At 36.2% G+C, this 23,452-nt stretch overlaps 1 protein-coding gene across 1 annotated transcript in view; it reads right to left on the bottom strand.

The window, feature by feature from the left end:
- The window catches only part of LOC149805934 (uncharacterized), a 46,136-nt gene that overhangs the window by 11,675 nt on the left and 11,009 nt on the right, over positions 1-23,452 (bottom strand). Inside the window, exons 3-9 of the mRNA XM_089950722.1 lie at positions 19,171-19,245; positions 18,437-18,606; positions 17,772-17,816; positions 7,294-7,380; positions 6,467-6,559; positions 4,437-4,553; positions 1,751-1,903 (exon numbers count right to left, since the gene is read on the bottom strand). Coding sequence (XP_089806848.1) covers positions 1,751-1,903; positions 4,437-4,553; positions 6,467-6,559; positions 7,294-7,380; positions 17,772-17,816; positions 18,437-18,606; positions 19,171-19,245 — 740 coding nt within the window. The remainder of the gene's footprint in view (positions 1-1,750; positions 1,904-4,436; positions 4,554-6,466; positions 6,560-7,293; positions 7,381-17,771; positions 17,817-18,436; positions 18,607-19,170; positions 19,246-23,452) is intronic.

Raw genomic sequence — 23,452 nt, 5'->3', positions numbered from 1 at the left:
CTTGATACGTTGGACAAGTGCTACGACACAGCCTTGATGATGATGAAGATAACCATTTTGGATTTAAGAACCGTGGAAAGAAAATCAAACAAGTACACAGTTTAGAACTGATAGATCATTTGTATTTGTATATGTGTTTGTAAGACAAGTATCAGTTGAACGTAGTGGACATACGACTGAGACTGAATCTGAGTAATACTGTATTTCATTTGATGGCCAATGCTGACGAGTACGAAATCATCATCGATGAAACCAAACTTTATGTGCGCTGTGTGGAAGTTTTACCTAAAGTGGGAAATGACAACCGTCAAAATTTCTCAGAACGACAGCCAGGTATACGATACTACGAGTAGAAGTGAAAACCTTCACCATTGTCTCTAGTCTTCGATCATGACTTCCAGTGACAGCTATTCAAACATTTGCTCACTGGAATCGTCAATAAGGCCACCATCAAAGTAACTATCGATCAAAATCCTCTCGAGTTCAGACATATGAACGTATCAATACTTAATTCACTCGAGATGGTCAGACGTTGTGTATCAGACCCTTTTGAACTTTTCTTTGTCCAGAAGTACTTGATATCCTACTTGAAATTGTTTGAAGCCAAATGACAGTTAGGCACCAACAACATCCACAGTATTTAGTACGCCGATTATTCAGGAGGATATGCTTTGTGGGGATTTGATTTTACTCCAGACCACTGCAGTTACGAAAAAATCCAACCTGTAAACTGGGGCCAACTTCCTGTGAAACTTCGGTTTGCAACAGTCCTGGCTAATGTGGTGAACGTCATTTTGTGTACAGAAATTAAAAAACACTGAAAATTAACAGTTTGAGGGAAGTGTTCCTAGACTATTAGAAAACATGGAAAACGAAGAACCTTTGGAGATGGGTGATGAAGATTGTTTGATCCAAAACAACCACTACTACAGTCACAGACCATAACTGAATAAGAAGACAAAATATACAGTCATGATGTCGAGATGGCCAGAAAAAGAAAAACATTTCATCTCCTGTTTTTCTAGGGACTTTGCTTAACATTGCTATGTATGTCAAATCGATCATCCTAGATAGAAACAATACGACAAATGCATAACAATGAGTCAAGAAGAGCAATTGGAAGAAATATCTGGTTGAGGCATATACTCATTTCAGAAGGGAAAATGCTGAGAAAGCGGTATGAGTACTTGTGTGACCATTCCTTACCTCCGTTGGATTCTCTGGAGACCAAATGTATCGTATTCGTGCAAGAAAGTACGGAGACTACGCGTTGTTCACCAACGTCCTTGTCAGAACATTTCAAGGAAATGGTCAGATGTGAATTGGTGACTTGTCCTTACATGCGAAAACACAAAAGATAAAGAGAGAATGGATACCTGGGAATTGAATTACCTCCTGACTCACAGTACACAGCTTATTGAAATCCTGAGATGAAAGCTAAAAATGTACTGTTTGCTGGGAAAACCTATATTTAAGCATATGTCATCAAAATAGACGACATTCATCGTCCAGGAATCCATTGTGTAGCTGTCTACAATCCAAACGATCACAGTTTGGAATATTTTGAATGTTATTGATTATTATTATTATTAGTATTATTATTATTATATTTTCGAACATACAATGTACGGTTTACAAATTGATCAATCATGTGGATTGTCTCAAACAACTTGCTTTTTACTCTTTACTCGAACTAGAGACACTTCTTTTTCTTCTTTTTGTGTACATTTTGTAAAGCAATGTTGATTACCTTGTATGAAAGGTTTGTAATGGCAGTGTATTCCGGAATCAGACATGGTGCAACACAGTCAGGATAGTCATACTGCGGGCCTTGGTCATCCACATCGGTAACATTGATCCACAAACTGGCGAACGAAGTTCTGGCTGTGTTATCGGCAGTGTCCTATTGTAAAGGCAACGAGATGATGGAGGATAAAGTAGCTCGACTTTCTGAAGACTGACGAAGAACATTTGCAATGCAAAAGATCTCCTGGACAGTCTTTGTAAAAGTTCAAAAGTTCATAGATATTTTAATCGACGTATTGTAATTCTGTTACCAATCTTGATCAAAGCCTTCTACCCCCAATGACATTGTAAATCACATTACACGCGCACCATGAGGCATCCGTGCCAGACGATAGTAATATGGGGTAGAAGACTTCAATCTAGATCAGTAACCAACAAAATCGCTGTAATCATGCTACTACTCCTATCCACGGTCCACTGTTCACGACCACAAATATTACAAGGTCAATGACCACAAAGTCCACGACCACGATTATTTATCATTCCACTATACATGTCTCTTAGTTTGTCCATAGCCACGATGAATACATACACGAAAATATACAGAAATACATAAGTGAATCCATTCGCGATGGTATACGCGAAGACATATGTGAATACAAATGTGAAGACATACGCGAAATCATGCTCGTACAGAATCAACGCCCGCATGATAAGCAAACCGACTACTATATTGAAATTGTATGAGACACAAACACACAAACGCACACACACCCACACACACGCACGTACACATATAACCAATGTACTTCTCAGCTATCGTGCAGCCGTTGCTAGGCAGACCGATCGATATTTCCATACATACTCAGTATAGGCTTTGTGCTTTCTGTTGGTAAAGTACTGACTCTTGTATAAATATATATTAAATCCTATTTACTGTGTGTTGTTCCATTTTCGAAGGACAAATATCGTTTTCTTGACTTAATCAAGAAATATGGTATAATTTTCTTCAAAGCTGAGTTGTACCTTTCTTGTCTTTATATAAGAGTCCGCCAAATTGATAATTGCGAACGTGAAAACTATTGCTGGTGGAAGTGCTTACCATTAAACGGGACCATATATGAATATGTTTATAATAAACCATTGAATAGAAATTTAAAATTGAATAGTTTTCATATTGTTTTAATATAACAGGGTGCGCGCGCTTTTTGTTTCTTCGTAAGATTGTAAACTTCATTTATGAGGTTTTTTTCTCACTTACTCGTTAAGTGTTCCTGGTGTGTTAACCAGCTGCCATGCCATAAATTTGATCAGGACAATGCAGAGCATTTAGATACATACAAGTATAGTAACGCAGCAACGTACGAGTTTGAGAAAAACGTCTAAATACTATACAAGATTTACCGTTTCCAAATTCTAGTTTTAAACCAATGCTTTGCAGCTCAACAAAAACAGAAAACAGATTAACGATAACAGCGAGTTTTCCTGCAAGATTCCATTCTCACACGTATCTGAATTTTGCATTAAACGTTCGTGAGTTTACTTTCGAGGCCAAACACACAGTCAATTTAATTTGTAAAAGCCGCATCAATGGTGATATATTTAGCTTGATGCTATGCCCATGCCAACAGAAAAGTAGCGTTATTTAAATTAACGCTTTGTACGCCTTTAATGAGTCCTTCAGTAGCCTTAGACGAACGTTTGACGGCATGTATCGTGTTTGGCGGAAAACTGACGATTTCATTCATCGCGATTACCACAGGTTCGACACCGGGCTCTGTTTGATGAGACTTCTCATGGTAAATAAGTACCCAACAAGGTATGACCCCACATGTTTGACATTTCATGTCATAGCTTATATCGACACCCAAACAGCAAGTTCGATGATATTTTCAGATGTAAAGAGTGACAGGTCTTGCTAAGGTTAAACGTTCACCAAGAGCCCACCCAAGACATTTTGTTTGGCTTTTACGACAATCAAATCGCGTACGTGTATTGTAGGTTGTTGAAATGCCTCGACCAAGTTAAAATATTGACACAGGCGTACAGATTTCCTCAATGATTGTTTCTACAACAATGAGGTGGAGTTTACCAAAAAATCTACCCAACTTGCATTCCAATTTGATTATATTGCACCAATATTAACTCAGCCAAGGAGAAAATATCTGTTATTTAACAGGGACGCACTTGTCCGTGTAACAGGTTTTGGGCGAGGACGAGAATAATTGTTTCAGACCAATTCATTTGTGTAATCAGCATGGTTTTATAAAAGCGTAATACCAGGCTCTAAAACGCACATTCGCCGGACATTTTAACATTTCCCCGAGAGATATTTTCTATGACTGTGTGACAGTTGAACCAGTGAAAAGAATAATTGGTTAGAAGTGCGCGTTCGTGCTGCTCCTGAGGCAGGCCAGCCTGTCAAGTATTTATACTTCACATTACTAAAAGAAGAACTTTGAAAGATGTCGGTCACAGATGAAATTGTATTACAAAAGTCATTTTCTGTCATTTTGGCACAAAGTCTATAAGTTAAAAAAATAGAACCTTCAACGCAAAACTTCTGCAAAAAAGAACAAGGATATATTACATGTATATGCAAAACAATTAACTATTGCATTCCTTTAATCATAGTACATACGTTTATATCTTAACACGAAATAATACTATTTGATCCAACACATACATACCTTGACTGAAATATTTAGAAAGTACCCTCTCTGCCTAGTTTCAAAGTCGAGAGGCGAAGCCAATCTGATTTCTCCACTCGAAGCGCTGACTATTCGGAACTTATCCTCCCTGTTATTCTGTAATAAAGTTTTTTATGAATAAATAATTCTGTTATTCATGTCTTGATTCTGGTTGTTAATATATTTTGCATTTATAAACTTAAATATCTAATAGGCAATGTAAAACACATCAAATTATTATTATTATTATTATTATTATTATTATTATTATTTCACGTTTTCTGTAGTCATATTTGCATTCCATTTTCTCGTGTGTAAGAAAAGTACAAGTTGTTAAACTTTTGCCTTACCACAGATACATTTTTCTAAATCATCCGTCTCACGTCATCTACTAAATGTTCATCCCATCATTAATTAATATATGTTGCACAAAAATTGGAAGAGTTGATATTGAAGTGGTAAGCTACCAATCTTTCACGCACTTTTAGACGCCCACTTTGTCCATCCCTCCAGCTATCCATTTGCTCTTTAAATAGTTGTATCCATGGTATAAGTTAATTTCTTCAAGTAATTCACAAAAACCTTCACGGATGAAAATAGCATCGAGATTACAAAACTATCTATCGATTTTCAAGTCACCAGGTTAAAGGTAAATTTTAATGTTTATGAACGAAAAAAAAAATATTATTTTTTCTTCACCAAGAGTTCTACTGGATAAAACTTGAACAAACTTTAAAGAAACCATATTATTGATCGTACAGAAGCTTATCATCTTTCAGTTGTAAGGTCAAACATCTAGATCATTGAGAAGCTGTGAAAGAAGACAGCTTATGTAGGATGATGTCAGTTCTGCTGCATATACATTTACCAAGTTTTATACTGTATGGCTTTTAATTCTATAAAGAAGCCATCTGATATAGAAAACAAGATAGAAAAGTCAAATCACATGTAGCGTTATTACATGAATTACAAGTAATAGGTTCATTGCATTGAAACAAAAAGAGGACCTACAAATTTTAAGCTGAGAGGTAAAAGGCCAATGCCCTACAACTCAGATAAAATGGGCTTATGTGCGATAACTCGAGCTAGGTGCTTAAGGAAAAGGGTTACCTTGCAGCACCAAAGCTACATGATCTGCACATCTCTAAAGTCTGAAGCCATTATGTATGCTTCATCGCTTTAACGGATTTTCACATCATGAATAACGTTTCATTTTATGTGAAAATTCGCGACAACACCAGACAGAAGATATCAGATTATTAGGAATCGGTTAGACGGACTCAAATAGTAATAAACTTGTGTGTCTGTTTGTCCGTCCACACTTTTTCTCTCTGTAGCATAACTTTACCATGAATTTGTTGCATTTGAACCGAATTCGGTATGGATTTTCAAACTACTTTTATTTTCAACACTCTGCGGTATCATTAAGAAGGGTAATTGTCCCTGATTTTATAAACACATACAGTACTTTCATTCGTGGAGATTTGCTGTCTATATTGTAATTGGATTTCAACCATGCTTGGTTTGGGGTTATACATGAACAAGTTATCTGATGAGTTCATCTGACGGTATTCTACATAATTATTTGGCGAGTTATGGCCCTATCTTCCGACACATCAACGTCGTTTCCACATTCTGCTTATTATCATGAGATGTTTACTGCATTTCTTGAACGGCTTGAAATTATTAAGTTTCAGCATAAGTTTGAAAGTCAGGATTCTAAATGATCATGTGAAAGAGTTATGGCTTCTAGTGCACCTAGTGTATTTCCAGCAAATTTCCTTTGCAGTTTAATATCGTCTTGACGAACACTTCTATCAGTGGGTTGCAATGATAGCCATCCATTATAGCACTAGTTTCTTCTAATCGCTCATTATACCTTTATACAAGCTACAAAAGAAAGAAATAGCTCTTCCGGTTTATAAATATCTTCATACGAAAAATAATCGTTTCTCGTCAAAGAACATTTGGAGAAAATATATTTAATCCAACATTGCTATAGCGAAGCCAAAAACACATTTGTATATTACCACCAGATCGTAGAAGAATGATCCTGCCACTGGCCTGTCCTTATCTGATGTTCTTTCAAGAAGGTTGTATACTATAGTACCGACGGTGGTATTCTGAAAGATAAAAAGACATTGTTCATACAGTTTGCAAAAAGATTTATTTCCTAGTAATTTATCTTAAATGGGGACAAATATTAAATCAATTTGCTGATTTTGGCACGAACGTACAATTCCTCATGGAGTAAAAAATTCTTTCAAAAAAAAATAGTCGAAATGTCACATAAAGTCCCACTGTTATGAGTGGCTTTTCTATTACATCCACTTTTATAGCGAGATAGCGAATGAAAATCAAATTTGGTATTTTCTAGGGGCACAGATATGGAAAATGACAGGAGTAAAATCGCCAAGATAAATTAAGCAAAGGTTTTCAACATTTTTTTCCATGGCCACGTCAAAGTTTAAGTGTCAAGTTCCTCGCTTTGTTGTATGTTAACGAGAACTCGGGAAGAACTTTTCAATTTGGCATTTGTTAATTTAGTGTAGAAATGCCCTCGATGGGAAGAAATGCAAATTAGCATCATTCAGTAAAGTTTTAAATTTTATACAAAATCTAACTGAATCTTTTGTACACTCTGGACATATCGAGCTGAATTAAAGCTGACATTTGACATTTTAAGTCATTTCCCGTCAAGGGGACGTAACCTTGTTTCATCCTGAGACACAATCTGTTTGTCTTGGTTCTATAATAATCATTGATAATCAGCCTCACACTTAAACTGAACCAAAAGAATAAACTTTACAAGTTTACTAGATGATGGAAGAAAGATTTCTCTCATGGCAAAACTTACTTCTGGTATATCCAGGTTGCCGGATATGTTCATGCAAGGATAAAACTCGTTTTCAGAGCTGATTATTATGTAAATTGTTTTCCTGAGCTGAAAAAAAGGCATCAAATAATACACAGTTATGGATTTTTCCGTTGATGAATGTGATACGATTATGATCAGAAAGAACCAACATATATTCAAGCTAATTATACTTGTTATTAAACTTGACTGTTACTGAGAACTCTGTAGTTACATTTATATAACAATACAATAATTGATAGTTATGGATGAGAAAGTGACTGTATCACTGTTATTGCCAATATTGCGATATCAACTTTGCATTAACAGATTTATTTTTATATGACCAAAGAAACAAAAAAAAATCATGCAAAATATTATTAGGGGTTGGGGGAGTTTAGATGGGTAGTGGTGGAAGCAGTATTAAACGGATACGCTAATGTAAGGCCATGGTGGATCTAAATATATAAAGATTTTCAAGCTCGGGAATTTCTATCATTTTCTTATGTATAAGTTGGGAGTTTTAATATTTTTCAAGCGAAAACACCCCCTAGGTTAGGACAGCACGAGCAATGTTAGATCCGGGAGCCTGTGACAAAAGTATGCATGTACTCATGTAACCACACTCCAGAAAAGTGTACTACATTTGGTAATCACATATCTTCTAGATTTGGACTGGTAAACAATCAAGAACACCACAGTTGATTACTTCAACAGAATTTTTAAATTATAAAGTTCAGTACAAGCTGTAAGTAATACTATTTGGATGAACTATATTTTCATCTGAAATAAAATTAGAATGATTGAAGTTTGTTCTAAATTTAGTCAATCTGTTTGCTTGCCAAATGATATGGGGATATATTTACTACGAGTAACTCGTTTGACGGTAGAAGGAGTATACTTCCTGTTTTAATTCAGTGCCCCAGAAGTTTCCGGAATTGGTCCCGCAAACTGAAATGTATACTCAATGGGTTTTTCAATTTAATACTTTTCGTCTTTTTTTCGGCAGTCATCGTTAATGTCCATTAAAAGTGCACTGAAATTATTATTTTAGCAATTCATCAAACAATTCATAACTGCTGTCAGTTGTTTTTATTTTAACACCATTTGTCAGTGCATGATAGGCTACACATGGTGGCCAGAATATTTGGTGGAGGAAAACCCGAGAAAACCCCGGTAAGAGCCAACGACCCTCGAGAAGCAAATGCCAAGCTTTCTCACACACCCGCATTGGTCGAGCCTGATTCTCGAACCCACGCGAACAGGGGTGAGATGGCAGTGATCGGTAAAGGCCAGCACTTTATACCACTCAACAACCCAGGATCCCTAACTGGTAACAGTATATAGCTTATGATCTTATTTTTAAATGAGTAGTTTAAAGTTTTATATCATTTTTGCGAATATACCCCAAAGAAAAGAAGTCCACTGAACCTGCTTAAATATGCCTTCAGATTGGATTATCTCACATCTTACGCTAATTGTTTTGATGTGGATGCACGTCCATCTTCTGTCTTGTGATAAAACCTTTCTTAAATCATACTGAAATGCAATGAACAACCTAGAGGAGGGGGGGTACAGCAAGGGCGAAGCTAGTTATTTTTACAGATGAGATAAATAATGTTTCCAGAATCATCCAATTAATTATTTTGTCAAAGTCAAATATTTGTTGTATGGAAAATTCCATGACTGGATTATGAAATTTAATTATGTTATGCAAGTATTGGATATACTTAAAAAAGGAAACTCTTGATATAATTATAATAATACATAATTAAAGTGCCTGAAGTGAAATTCACAGATCGAAGTAGCTCTTCCGATACCATAGCCTGTACTTAAAATCAGAAACATTTAACATTTGCCAGTTGATATTCATTGTGAAGTTGTCAGAAAAATACTGATGCAAAGATAGAAAATGATCAAAAATATGATTGGATGAAAGAATGCATGAACGAAAAGTCGTAAAAGAAAAGGAGACACTGCACTTACATCAACACGTGCGAGACGGGTTATAGCGGAATATGGAAATCGAAGGGGGAACGATAATCACTGTTGGGGGAACTGAAGATTTTAAATCTTGTTACCATTCTTTGCTGTAGATTTAACTACAAACATTTCATATATGTTTTATTTGCAATTGTTATAATACAAATATAGAACTTTACTACATCAGCGTTGCAAAATTGGACTGAGGACTGTGTTTCGGAACCTACTGATCGAGGATTAATGAGGACATAAAAAAGGAGTAAAATAACCGAGGAACGAATGGAAAAAGTCTTTGCAGTCGGTATTTGGGTGATTACATAAATGCGTTCTGTTTGCAGTATTGGATGTAAGTGACTATACAATTTAGTACATCTTCCATTTTTGATTAATTTTGAGAGCTAATTGAGATGAAATTGTAGATGTGTCAATCTGCAGTGAGTGACATTAAAAGACTTTTTAATAGATCTTGACTGTCACCGTCTGAAGTAGGTTGTGTTATATCCGACTGATGAAAAAAGACAACCTTTCGGAAATTTTCTCAACTACTGTTAGGGAGTTGTTAGAGAACGCGATGGAAGATCTTAGAAAGAAGAAGAAAGTGAAAGGGTAGTAAATGAGAGGACAGGAGCGTTGATGGATATGGTTGATATATTGGAATTTGAGAAGTTTCAATTGAAAGGAAAATTACAAGAGGCAATGAAGGAAAGTTAGAAACTGAGGAGTAATCTGAATGACTAGAACAGGGGATCGAAGCACGCAAGTGCAGCTTCAAACCAAATTGAACAATACTCTAGGAAGCTGAATGTTAAATTACTGGGGCTGGAGGAAGAGGAAAATAAAACTCTATGAGATGGAATTCCCAAATTGGTGAAAGAAGTCACATGGATTAACAGGGACACGGTGGTGGTGCATAGGACTTCCGGCTGACAGGGACAAATTCTCGATTTTCTTTATTGTAAACTTCCAATGATCAGAAGCGGAAGGATTTCAAGCAAGATGAATATTGATCTTCTGAATAAATGACCAAACATCAGGAGACTGATTGTGCATGGTACTGTAATGGTTTTGTGTATCATAAAACGAAATCAGGACAAAGATAAATTTTGGCATGTATAATGATATTGATGAGAAAATTAGAACGTTCAGTTTGCAATGTTATGAACTCATGAAATCAGCCAAATAGGTATGTGTAACCTACATTTTGCTGCTTAATTTTGTTGCTCTTTGCGTGTGAATCCTCATTTCCTTTTTGGGTGCGTAGGTCATGTGATGGGATCTCTTTATTAATTTATTTCATTACTGACTACTTAATTCATTCTGTTCAGCTCTATCACTTATTCACCCATCCATTGTTTCATAACTTTCTTATATAATAATAATAATAATAATAATAACACTGGTCAACAGTGAAATCATTACTGACTTGAAAAGGCCCTAATCTGTAGTATTTTGGTGTGCCGAACACGAATATAACCGTGAAAAATTTGTATTGGCTCTCGTTTTGAAGATATTCATATACCTCATTTTCTATGTTTCACTGTGTAAATTTCTCCAGTAGGACTGCAGCAACATCCGGAATAATGATGTAACATTGCATAATACCATCATGCTCACATCATCCACAGTTGATTGCATCATTTTCTGATGCAATGCAATACTAATGCCATGCGGCTGCTGAAGTAAGTTGACGTCAGCAGTGTACTATACATGTGTAGGCCTATTATACTAATGCCAGGCGGCTGCTGAAGCTGACGTAAGCAGTGTACTATATAAAGCCCAATCAGATAGGTTCAGCATTTAAAATATTTTAGACGTTGTGCGAGACAGTTCAAGCTACTGTTACATAAAACTTATTATTTTATCCATTTACGTACAATAAAGAACAGTAATGCCTCGAAAGTGTGTTAATACCGCGGACAATTTTTGCTATATTTGTGGGGAAGTGACATTTGCCAACCAGAAGAAAAGTATCAATTCTCAAGTGAAGAAGGCATATCATCTTTACTTCGGATGCAAGGTTGGTGACCAAGACAAGCCTTGGGCTCCGCATATATGCTGTGCTACATGTACAACACAGCTTTCACAGTGGTTGAATTGCAAAAGGTCATCAATGCCGTTTGCAGTCCCAATGGTGAGGAGAGAGCCAAGCAACCACCTAAATGACTGTTACTTCTGCTTGGTTCCTCCTCTTTCCGGCGGAATAACGAAGCGAAAGAAGTCGAGAATAGTCTACCCAAACATTCCGTCTGCATTGAGACCAGTTCCACATGGTGAGGGACTTCCTATTCCAGAACCTCCAGCAGAATATTCTCTTGATTCATCTGACGAAGACAAAGGTGAGTCGACCTGTTCTTCTCCTGGTCCATCAGCATGCAGTGATCCAGATTTTCACTGTGGTGCATCATCAACCCCACACAGAATAACACAGGAAGAACTAAATGACCTGATTCGTGATTTGGACTTATCAAAGAACAAGGCAGAATTGCTAGGATCAAGACTCCAACAATGGAATCTTCTAGAAGAAGATGTCACAATTACTGCATATCGAAAGCGCCACCAGCAATTGGAGCCTTTCTTCAGAAAGGAAAGTAATCTGATATTCTGTTCCGATATTGAGGGCCTCATGAATGCTTTAAAAATCACTCATGACCCACAAGAATGGAGACTATTTGTGGACTCTTGGAAACTGAGTCTCAAGGCTGTGCTTTTGCACAATGGAAACATTCTTCCATCTATTCCAGTAGCGTATGCTGTCCACATGAAAGAGACATACGATAACTTAAGGCAGCTACTGAATTCCATTGAGTATAACAAGTACAGCTGGCACCTCTGTGGTGATTTGAAGGTAGTTGCCCTTTTAATGGGACTGCAGCAAGGATATACAAAATACATGTGTTTCTTATGCGAGTGGGATAGCCGAGCAAGGGAAATGCACTACATGAGGAAGGAATGGACTCACAGGCAGAATGTAGCCATTGGAGAGAAGAATATCCAACACCCAGCTCTGGTTGAGGCTCAGAAAATCTTGCTACCACCCCTTCACATCAAACTAGGTTTGATGAAGAACTTCGTGAAAGCCATTGACCGGACTTTGCCAGCATTCCGATACCTGCATGAAAAATTCCCTCGACTCAGCGAAGCAAAGATTAAAGAGGGAGTTTTGTGGGTCCTCAGATTCGAGAGCTTTTCAAAGATGACCGGTTCAACAACTTGCTGGAAGGTGACGCGAAACAAGCATGGAATGCTTTTCGCCTAGTTTCTACAAACTTCCTCGGAAATGTTAGGGCAGAAAACTATAAGGAACTAGTAGAAGACATGTTGATGAAGTATAAGAAACTTGGCTGCAATATGTCTCTAAAGATTCACTTCCTTCATTCCCATTTGGATTTCTTTCCTAGCAACTGTGGTATTGTCAGTGATGAACACGGCGAACGTTTTCATCAAGATATCGCAACAATGGAACAAAGATACCAGGGAAAATGGTCCACTACAATGCTGGCTGACTACTGCTGGACACTCCTCAGAGATGCTCCCGAACAGCTGTACAAGAGACAGGCGAAGAAATCTAAGATGTAGTCAATGACTTGATTTTTTATAGGTAGGCTATTACAGTTGACCTTTTACTATTGGAATGCATTTCGTTATGTAAACATTAATTTCTTGCAGATTACAAAAAAACTAGAGCCACTTTTGCAATTTGACTGTCATATTCGTGTTCAGCACATAAAAATTGATAAGAATTGACTAATTTTATTTCAGTAACATGACTTTTGTAAAAATTTGTTGTCCAGTGTAATAATAATAATGAGGACTTTGTATAGCGCCTAATCTTTAGAAGCTCTAAGCGTTTTACAACATTAGACAACACCTATAAGATAAAAAAAAATCATATATAATGATATGATTACAAACACAAACACCATGAAAGTAGAAAACATAGAATAAAAAGAAACATACTGAGAACATTTAAGGTAGGAAACATTATTAGGTCTTTAAGTTAATTCACCAATTCATAAATCATCTTTTGTTCATATATACATTTATTTACTCAGTCATTCACTCGTCTTTTTCAACAGTTCTCAACCACAATAATGTTTCCCGTCCCGTATCCTAAATCAGTCATTCTCTCACCAACCACATCCACGTATACTCTCATTTGTACATGCTTTTCTTTTCTTCTTTCTTCTTTCATTCATTCATTCACTTATAATTTATGCTCGTATTTTATGTGTTTATTTGTGCGCTAAATTGATCTAGTTCCAGAATGGTCTGTCGGGGTTGCATACGAGTTGTCTCAGATGGATTCGTTTTTTTTCACTTGTTGTCTATTGACCACTGTATCAATATTTAACTGCCAAATTACAGTATTTACTTTACCACCATTGATGGTCTTATGACGGATGTTTATATTGTATTTTGTGTGAGTGTGAATGCTGTGTGTATGACACATTCGAGGTGACGCTTCCTTCCTGTACAAGAACATGTATATGTAACAATTTCTGCTGTTTTCATTGACAATAACATAAAAATGTATGTATGAATGTTAGAGGCCTGCAAAGTTCAATCTTTAAACCAAGGGACATTTTCCGTTGGGTAAAACAAAAGAATGTCTCTATAGTATGATTGAAATATACTCATAGTACAAAAGACTGATGAAAAATATTGGGCTGCTGAATGGGGATACAAATGTATATGAGCCACTGTACTAGGAATAGGATTGGGTTCGAAATATTCTTTAGAAATACTTTTGTATCTGCGATACATAGAGTAAGATTTGACAGTCAAGGGAGATTTATTATGTTAACTATTACGATTATTGAAAATAGAATAACCCCGGTAAATTTGTATGGGTATAATGATGATAATCGTAGCTTATTTTAGAAATTTAAAAGGAGGAGGTTTTGAGAACTTAATAATTACAACGTGTGGAGAATGGAATGCCCTTCAAAACTTCAATTTTGATACTTATGATATTTAACATATTAACCCCTAGCGACGCCTTTACGGGGCAGGAGGTAATAACCTACTGCCGAGCTCTGTAGCGTCATGGTCATGCATGATACACTAAAGTGGGTGGTATTATAGAAAGGTAGACAGATGTAGCTCTACAATGATACCAATAATCTGTAATATCTAGTTGCACTACAAAATACAGATAGAAAAACCTCATATTTTGTACCCGACTTTTTTTAACCCAAAATTCGCCCGTGGTCGGAATCCGATTTTGTGTCCGGATTTTAGACATTTTGGTCTCAGATCTAAGGCAAACCGGTATGAACTGCAAACAGACAGATGAGCCTTTGCAAAAAGTAGGATAAGATGGGCATTTGGAATAAAGAGTGGTCTCCATACAAAAATAATAGATCCGTTCAGCAAAAAATAAAAATAAAAATTTTAAAAATCCAACTTTTACCCTTCTGCTCATGCGCGAGTCACATAGCCAACGAAAAACGATGTTTCTAACACAACTAGGCAGTATGTTATTGAACGATGACCGGGGATTTGGTGTTTTCGAGTCTATTCAGAAATAGCTTTCAAAATGTGTTTCCTACTGGATTTTCAGACAAAAATGACAAAAAGTTCCAGGGGTTAATGTGTTAAACGACAAGCACCAACATTCTTGAGCGGCAATTCAAGACCTGATACGGAATTGGAATTAATCGACCCCTGGAGAAATTTCAATCAAGATTAAAATATGTATACCTGAATGCAAATATCTCCTTGAAACAAAGTAGATTAGATTACTTTCTTGTATTTGATGGTATGTCTATAAATATGGCAGATGCATTAATCTTAACAAAGTCTAAGACTGGTCATTCAGCTATTGTTTTGAGTGGGTCTTTCTCAAAGTGTCTAAGTGAAAAGGCTATTGGAAATTCAATGCTCAACTGTTTGAGGAATAATAATTATATTGATTAAGTCAAAAAGTGTATAACTGAAACTGTAAAAGAATGCTAGGTAAGAGTGAATAAACTGAATTCTTGCAATGTTTCTCGTTCCTGTAATGATCAAATGCTCTTTAAAGTTTTGAAAATGAAAATCCGATCTAACACTGCATGTTATTCTCTTAGAAATCAAACGAGAAATGGGAAAATTCAAGAAAATTGAATAGAAAATATTAGAAGTTCATAAGGGATTGTTGAATTACCTAGATAGAGAAACTCTGGAAAATTTAGAAAAAGAAGAAAACAGAATTAGAGGAATCTAAAACAAATGCATAAAAGGTGATCCAAAGCTAGATGGTATGAGTTGGGAGAAACAAAACAGGAATAATTTTTTAAATCTTAAGCAAATAAATTATGTCAGTAAGACAATAAAGGAAGTTTTTTTAGATGATGGGACTAATATATGAGACCAATTTGTTATTTTACATGGAATTGTACAAAAGTAGAATTGCTCAGCTTAATATTAAGGATATTCAAGAAACTGAAAACAGATTTTTAATCACAATATTAAACTTAGTCAAGAGGAAAGAGAATCATGCAAGGTTTCCCTTACGATTAATAACACGGTGTGTCTCTAAAGCGGAAATGGGTAAAGTCCTGGCTCAGTTCGATTCACTGCACAGTTCTGTAAATTCTTTTCGGAAGACTCATGGGGGATTTTTATGCAGAAATCAGTAAATAATGGATATACTATATGAAAACGTACACATTTTGAGACTCAAGGAGTCATCACATTTCTACCAAAGGAAGAAAAAGACAACAATGTTATAAAATTTGGAGATCTATATCAAGTCTAAATATTGATTGTAAGATTGCTCGTGAGCTATTGCCGCTAGGATGAAAAGTGTTCTTCCATCCATAATTAATTACTTCAGAATGGATTTATGCGTGGTGGATTTATTGGAGAAAATACCAGGTTATTATATGATATCATGGATCAATTACAGAACGAAAACCGATATGGTTTTATTATTGTTAATAGACCTTGAAAAGGCTTTCCACTCAATTCATTGCAGTTTTATGGAAAAAGCTATACAATCTTTCTTTTTAACTGTGGTGATTTCGTTTGTAAACCATTTAGACTGTTTTTAATGGCTCTGAAAGCTGTGTTATAAGCGTGGAAAAATATCATCATGTTTTAGACTTGAAAGAGGATGTCGTCAAGTACATCCTCCAGAGCCTTATTTGTTTATCATCGGTGTTAAGATTTTAGCTATAACTTCAATGCAATATGTGGATGTACGCGGACTCAGTGACGTCAATGAGTACAAACTGGCTCAGTATGCCGATGACACTTTTATTCCTCTCGATGAATCTCAGCAGTCTCTTAAAACAACTATGAATATCTTTCAAGTTTTATTCCAATTAGACTTAAGGTAACATAAAAAGAAAAGGCTATTTGGGTTGGAAACAAGAAATTTTCAATGAAAGAATATGTCCCGATAAGAACCTAAACTGGTCTTCTATCTTTACACTCCTTGGCATCAATCTTTCTCCAGGTTTTTATCAAAATGGTGGAAAATAATTACAAGAAGAAACTAATGGAGTCAAAACGAATACTGGCAAACAAGATTCAAAATAATATTCCAGTAGTTGGTAAAGTAATTTTTGTAAAAGCTCTTATGCTGCCCTTACTCATGTATCTTTTTTCAATCATATCATGTTGAAATTGGTGTAGAATGGTAAAGAAGAGAGCATTAAACGTGATATACTAGTGTCCTCGGGGAATGAGGGAGGAGTAAACATCATACATGTTTGTTCATGTATTAGCTATATTAAGATAAGATGGGCTAAAAGGTAACTGTAAAATGAGAATGGAGAGTTGCAGAATTTTTTGTATGCATCTATATTCAGAAATATAAAGGACATTTGTAATTTAGGGAGGAGGAAATTAGAAGATTTTGGGGGGTTAAGTTCCTTAAAACCTTTCCGGTGAGATTTAATTTTATCAGTATCCAATTAGAAAGAGGAACCGCAAAGTCCAAATGATTAACTTTTGATATGATAAAACGAAAAACTGGATGCAACAATTTTTTTAAATACTCCCCTTAATATAAAAAATTCTAAATCATGCAAAGACACAATCAAAACCATATGGCTTACATTAATTTGTATAAACAGAAACATAAAATTAATGAACCTGCAGAAGTAAAAATCACTGAAATTTATTTGCTATGGTTGTTTTAAAAATGTATAGAGGCAACACACTGCTAAGTAGGTAACTTGGATGCTAGTATTAAATAATAATATAAGTAGTGAGTAGTAGTCTGAGTTTTATAGACGGATATAAAGTTAATCTCTTTTAATTTTAAATTAATTAACAGAACAAGTGTTAATAATAAGTTTTTCAGGAATTAACATCATAGAAGACAACAAATGCACGTTCTGTAAGAGCAAGAACGAAAGTATTGAGCATCGGTTATGTGATTGCAATATTACTTCAATGTTCGGGTACTGTTTAACTAAATTGTATGTACCTTGCTGCTCAAATAGTGTACAGAAAATTTAAATTAACAAAGGTTCTGAGACGGAGAGAAAACGCAAACACTTTACCGATTCACAGCTAAAAGTGAAGGATATTGTCCCAGGAGCTGTGCCCTGGAAAAAAGATGAATGGTCGTTCGTAACTGAAAAGAAGGTTCTCAAGTCAGTTATAGCTGCAGAAGATATAATATCCTCGACAGAAACAACATTATAATTTCTAATACCGAATTTTGCACAAAGTCAAACACTAATTGCCAATGAAAGAATATATATATATATATATATATATATATATATATATATATATATATATATATATATATATATATATATATATATATATATATATATATATATATATATTAATATACACAATAAAGCTCATGACAACAAAAATTAGTAACCGTTGAATTCAACCAATCAATCTGATAGTAGTCAGTTAGTCAATAAACTTATTTTTTGTGAATTGCTAATAGCTGTGCTACAACATTTTACACTAAAATATCATTCATACTCCATGGATCAAAAATGTCATCAGAAGATTATACGAATCCATGCTACAAACAATAAACAGTTTTTTAACAGTATATGGCATACACACACGGATTCGTCCAATCACATACTAATAGTTGTTCTATAAAGTACGAGAACTTTGATATTTACAGAACTGAAAACCAGTAAACTCCGCTTTATAATTTTCTAAAACCGTTCATTGTGAAAAATGTAAAACTTACCAATAAACTGTACAGTTCCTCCAAATCTAAAGTCTTATTCAGATAAAAGATAAACAACGAGTCGTTTTGAAAATCTCTGAAATACGTTTGCAGAACAGGTGGGCTTGTATTGTTTATGCTGTAGCTGATGTTAAACGATGGACTTTTGCTGACATTGAAGATCATAGTGCCTGAAAATCAGAACTAAGATGGCAATGTGAAGCACAACACTGAGGTTAAAATTGTTGAGCAAAAACTAAACCTTTCATTTTTAATGTCAGTATTTAACTGAGTTTCATCTTTCAAGAATAAAAGACAAACACTTGTGTTTATTTACTGGCCTCATGATCTACAGAAGCATGGAATCACTACCTTCATAATCTCATACCTCACACTTATCACTATATAGAGAATGTCTAAAAACATATACATTTAAGTGTTTGAGACATACATTGCAATTGATGTTTTATATTTATAACCAGTTTCACCTGTATATATTCCAGTATTACTAAACATCATTGCAAGTTAATTTAATTTACCACCTGTTTTATCCTCATCATCTCTTCTCTAATGTCAAATATGTCTAATAATTAGTGCTTTGACTGTTAGGCAAATGCCACCACCACCACCAGCAACAACAACAACAACAACAAAAAGCTTCCCGAATCGTGCTGAGGGGAAGAAGGAATTTCAAACTGAGATAAACGTTTCATATCTTATCATAAATAAATAGTGTGTCATGTGATGTACACTACCTGGATGATACGTCTCTGAAACATGGTTATATTCAGGTAAGCTCCCTGTAACAACTGAACAAGCCTGTGAAGATGCTGAAATATGACAAAAAAGTAAATCTTCATAATATTTTTTATGTAATCATTTGTTGTGAAAAGCGAAGTTTGAGTTCCCATATTGTGTGTATATCTCCAACGTAATTCACATAAGAGTGAAATATAACAAAGAAATCCAAAATTATATGACAAAACAAATCTGGAGAAGTGATTTTCCCACCTCTGCGATCCCAACACCCTTGTATAGTTCATGATTCGAAGATAAAGTAAAAATAAATATTTCCAAATAAAACTTCTTATGTAATTTTAAACAAGAAATATCTTTGAACATTTCTCTAATTTTGCTGCTGCAACGCAAAAACAAAACATAATATAATTTACTAGATCGACGTATCATTTTAAGTTAAAAAATTTTTTTCTATGACTATTCTGTGCCATTGAAAAATCAGCTTTTAAAATGAAGCATTATTTCCAAAAAGTCTGAAGTTACCTATTTGCAGGACAATACAAGTATACATGTGTATGGCGTTGAGTATGACTGTGAAAAAGTACGTTCTCTCCGATAATTATTTATACTATTCGCTATAAGAGTAAATGTTACTTAACGAGTGATGTTGTCCAAAAAAAATAGATTCCACTAGGGTCGTATAGGTTATGTTGACGTAATAAGTTTTGTAATATTACTTAAGATAACCATAAAATATTTATTATTTTAACATTGAATATGGCGTTACAGTAACACATAAATATAAATATATCATTTCTTGATTATGTCTTAGCGTTACAATAATTCCAATTGTTCTGAATTGACTTCATTTTGTGCCACTTGCTCGGTCGTAAACTGTCGTGTGATACTACTCTGGAATGTTTTACACATTGGTAAATTGTGGAGACTACGTTTTAGCCTCGATCGGCTTACTTGGTGCCTTAGGTCAAACTTTGTATAAGCTCCATGATAATAATAATAATAACTAACCACCTCCACCTCCACGAGAGTGACCTTAAATGAAAATTTGCATCCGAAGAGAAAAGTGTTACAGTGATTTAAATACTGCAATTGCACAGTGCTTCCAGCACTCCAACACTCACCTCTTATGAAGAAAAAGAGTACATGTTGCGGGCTTTTCACTCTTGTGTTGTAATTCTATACAGTTGGATCATTCTAGTTATCACTTAGCCATTGATATACTTAGTTCCACATCAACAATGAAGGATGTGGACCGACGACTCTTGTCTAGTGAAGATGGGGCAATATTTTCTGGTATTATACGAAGATGTTACTGAAAGAAAACTACGTGATGCTTAATATCAAATGTATTAATGGAATCAGCAGATTTCATGACAGAAAGTGGGAAAATTGAAATTGTAAGCAATAAATAATCATGGCTTGGTATTTATTAAATGTACATTTAACCTAATTACTCCATAATTAATCACTGACAAAGTTGCTTGATTACATAAATTTCATTCATTGGCGGCTCAGTCTCAAGGGACCATGCAAATAGCGCCCTTGGAGTGTCGTCCGTCTCTGGGGTTTTGGCATCGTCGGCTGTGGCTGTGGCTGGGGTTTGCTGTCGCGCTCTTCATTCTCTCATGTTTCTCTGCCGCCAGCTTGCCTCTCCTCGTATCAGCGAAAGCTATGGCCTTGCTTACAGTCAGTCTCCAGGTCACTCAGCCCTCGGCCTGCACTTACCAGTCGTCAGGTGAAATGTCGCATGCCTTCATGTCCCTCTTGCACATATACCTGAAACGGAGTGAGGATCGTCCGACTCTACTTGTACCAGTGGCCAGCTGTCCATATAGGATGTCCTTTGGCAGCCTCCCATTCTCCATGTGTCGGACGTGTTCCAGCCATCAAAGGAGGTGTTTGCGCAGCAGGGAGTACATACTGGGGATACTTGTACGCTGCAAAATCTCGCTGTGCGTTCGACGCGGTCTTGCCAGCTGATTGTTCACGATGAGTTTTAGGCACCGTATATGGAAGGAGTTGACCCAGCTCTCTTGCTTCATGTAGGTACTCTAGGTTTCACTCCCATATAGAAGAGTGCTGAGAACGCAGGCCTGGAAGACTTGGATCTTGGTGTGCTCTGTTGTTTTCCTTACTCTCTTCGTTAGTCGTGCCATAATGGTGTTTGACGTTCATTTCCAAGCCTTCTGCCCAACTCCACATCGAACGACAAAGTGTTGCTGATGCTTGACCCAAGGTAAGTAAAGTTGTTGACTGCTTCCAGGGTGACACCGTCGATTTGATGGATGGGGCAACGGTGGTATCTTGCACGGTGGCGTTTTTCAGGCTGATGGTGAGCCCAAACTGCTTGCAGGCATAAGCGAAACGGTCTCACAAGAGTCGCATCATCAGCAAAGAGCATCTCTTTGATGAACACCGACCTCACTTTGGTCTTCGAGCGTAGTCGTGCCATGTTGAACATCCTCAAGTTGGACCTAGTGTGCAGATATACGCCATCAGTCGACGAATCGAAGGCATAGGTCAGGAGACGGGAAAAGAAGATACCGAAAAGGGTCAGCACCAGCACGCAGTCCTGCTTCATTCCGCTGTTGATGGGTAAGGCGTCTGAGGAGGCTAAAGAGGATCTATCATACAGGACTCTTCCCTTCATATCGGCATGGAGAGGAATTATCATGCTACAGAGTTGTTGGGGTTTTTTTTGGGGGGGGGGGGCAACCGATCTTACTGAGAAGTTCAAATAGGCCCTTCCTGATGACCAGGTCGAAGTCCCTGGTGAGATGGATGAACATCATGCAGAGAGGATGAATTTGCTCTCTGCTTTTCGCTTGGAGTTGTCGGGAGGAGAAGATCAAGTCTGTTGTCGACCTGCCTGCTCTGGGGTGAAGCAGCACTGGGATTCCGGTTAGGCACGGTCCTTCAGCTGCAGACTGTTCAGTTTGATGCGGGTGTACACTTTGTCAACTATGTTCAGGAGCGAGATCCCTTAAAATTCTGTACAGTCACTGCGGTCGCCCTTGTTTTTGAAAAGGGTCACAATCGTGGCATTGAGCATGTCTTGGGGGATTGCTCCTTCCTCCCAACAGTCGCACAGTAGCTCGTTTAGCGGCGGAATGCCTTCTCTACCTGGTGCTTTGTCGTTTGGGAGGGAGTCGATTGCTTTGCTGAGCTCCTCTAAGGTGGGAACTTTGTCGAACTCCTCCATGGTGGGCAGTTTCTTTATGCTGCTAAGGGCCGCATCGGTGAATGACGTCTCTCGTAAGTATAACTCTGAGTAGTGCTCCATCAATCTGGCCATCTGTTGCTCACGGTCTATGATCTTCTATCCCGTCAGAGATTTCATGGGGTGTGACCCCTTTCACTGGAGGGGCTAGAACCTTCTTGATACCACTGCACATACCTTGGATGTTTCCAGACTCGGTACTGTGGTGGATTCCTTCACACAGTTCGCGCACTGTCAAGCGATGCGTTAGTTGATGCTTCAAACACCTCTGAGGGCATCAAGCGTCCGTTCATTACATAAATTTAATACTTCGATACATACATACATATATATATATATATATATATATATATATATATATATATATATATATATATATATATATATATATATATATATATATATATATATAATCATTATATACTGTGTCAATATAGTTTATTTCGTGAGAACTTTAACCTCAGCCCCATCTATTTAATAATCTTTAGGCGAAAGAATTACATTCTTACAATGTATTGAAACTATCAAACTTTTAGCCGATGGGATTACACTGATATTGTTTTCAAAACCTTTGCAGAATAAAACCAATGGAAAAAGTTTGAACCACTTGTACAACTCAGCAGAAAGTCCGATGAACGGCATGCAGAAAGCAGTTAACCTGCGCGAAGTACTCAGCCTGCAGGAATACTCTTTCATTTTGTTTTATGATGATAGTAAACATACATACATATATATATATATATATATATATATATATATATATATATATATATATATATATATATATATATATATATATATATATATATATATATATATATATATATATATATATATATATATATATATATATAAACATAAAGGCATACTTTTGTAAAATTGGAATTGTTTTTAGCCAAGTTGCACATTTTCTAGAAGCTAAAGTAAGACTGGAGATAATTGCTTGTTGAAATTTGACATGACCATGCTGGTAACCTTTAATGGTCGATTGTTAAAGACTTTCATCACATCGAAATGTTTGTCTGAAAAGTCTTCTTGACTTCGTAACCGACTCCCAT

The sequence above is a fragment of the Sinohyriopsis cumingii genome, chromosome 2 (genome assembly GCF_028554795.1).
Source record: "Sinohyriopsis cumingii isolate HCF-2022 chromosome 2, ASM2855479v2, whole genome shotgun sequence".
NCBI classification, from domain to species: domain Eukaryota; kingdom Metazoa; phylum Mollusca; class Bivalvia; order Unionida; family Unionidae; genus Sinohyriopsis; species Sinohyriopsis cumingii.
The sequence above is the reverse complement of the archived record's forward strand: the minus strand, read 5'-3'. Positions and strand labels throughout refer to the sequence as shown.